The sequence below is a fragment of the Anneissia japonica genome, unplaced genomic scaffold, assembly GCF_011630105.1.
Source record: "Anneissia japonica isolate Jap-2015-1 unplaced genomic scaffold, ASM1163010v1 scaffold14487_len1066_cov174, whole genome shotgun sequence".
NCBI classification, from domain to species: domain Eukaryota; kingdom Metazoa; phylum Echinodermata; class Crinoidea; order Comatulida; family Comatulidae; genus Anneissia; species Anneissia japonica.
In genome coordinates this window covers 1-1,067 of record NW_022735134.1, presented here as the reverse complement: position 1 = coordinate 1,067, position 1,067 = coordinate 1, and the positions used below count along the sequence as shown (strand labels likewise).

Sequence of the window (1,067 nt, the reverse complement as noted above, 5' to 3'; positions counted from 1 at the left end):
AAAGAATATACCAAGAGTGTAAGCCAATAGCATGTAGCCAAGACTAACTAGACATCGCTTGCAAGCGCAAGCATAGAAAAGGTTTAGTATTGACTCGAGGTTAATAAAAAAAAAAACAAAGTTGACCATAAAGTTCTTTTTTAAGAAATTAAAGAAATACCTTGTTGTGACTAAGTTATTATAAACACAAAATTTTGTAAAAAAAAAAGTTATGTCTTGCAATTAGTCATGATTGCAATGCCAACCGGATTAATTTTTAATTTTGCATAAATACTCACCCTCACGATTTTCCTCAACAATTTCCTGGGACGCCAACTGTACAAGTTCCTTTATTTTTGGATTTTGATGTTGGTGTTTAGCAATTAAGAAAAGTTTTTCATTGTATTTCTGAATTCCCGATTTGGGAAGAGCTTCCAGCGAAATTCGTCTGAATTCCTTAAGTACCTGTAAAAAAATTGTTTAGTAAATTTTTAGTATTATTATTAATTGTTTTTGGTCTTTACACACAGTTTCTACCAAAGCCGTGTAGGCATGTACATGCTCTTTCTCATAACTTTAACAAGCCATAGCCCCCAACCACATCCACATTTTAGAGCAACCATGCAAAAAATTAATTGATAGCATGCATTGTGGGGTTTGTTTATAGCACTGAACACTAAAAACACAGATTATAATATGATTTTATTCGGAAGAACAATGCGAAAAACTGGTATAAAGAAACCTGCTGAGGAAGGACAAAGAAACATGAGTCACACAGCCAAAACTGGAGTGTGTTGCCATAAGTAAAGATCTCCAACAAACCTTGTTTTTCAGGTATAGTTTTTCATGCACATAATCTTTGTGAATACAATGTTATTATGTAAACCCTATACATGACAATAATGGATTCAAAATATAAATCAGATTTTTATTTTATAAATACCTCATCTCCTGATGACAAAAGGACAGGATACTCCTCCTTAATCTCTTCTAGTGATGGATTATTTTTCACAATGAATTCCATTCTATCTGCAAATGTTATATCCATGTATCTGTCGAGGTTCATTTTATTTGGTGTTCGCTTTGAC

At 32.7% G+C, this 1,067-nt stretch overlaps 1 protein-coding gene across 1 annotated transcript; it reads right to left on the bottom strand.

The window, feature by feature from the left end:
• Positions 1 to 249: 249 nt before the first annotated feature.
• LOC117116526 lies at positions 250 to 1,061 on the bottom strand. Its single transcript, XM_033260584.1, has 2 exons — positions 923 to 1,061; positions 250 to 444 (listed from the first exon to the last, which is right to left on the bottom strand). Exons 1-2 carry the CDS (start codon positions 1,043 to 1,045, stop codon positions 250 to 252), a joined length of 318 nt encoding a protein of 105 aa, XP_033116475.1. The 5' UTR covers positions 1,046 to 1,061.
• Positions 1,062 to 1,067: the final 6 nt, after the last annotated feature.

What these genes read in the sequence shown, in the direction of transcription:
- LOC117116526 (XM_033260584.1), bottom strand. Translation starts at nt 1,045, where the DNA reads ATGAACCTCGACAGATACATGGATATAACATTTGCAGATAGAATGGAA. An exon ending in TTTTGTCATCAGGAGATGAG is followed by an intron (nt 445 to 922) that starts GTATTTATAAAA and finishes ATTTTTTTACAG; the next exon opens with GTACTTAAGGAATTCAGACG.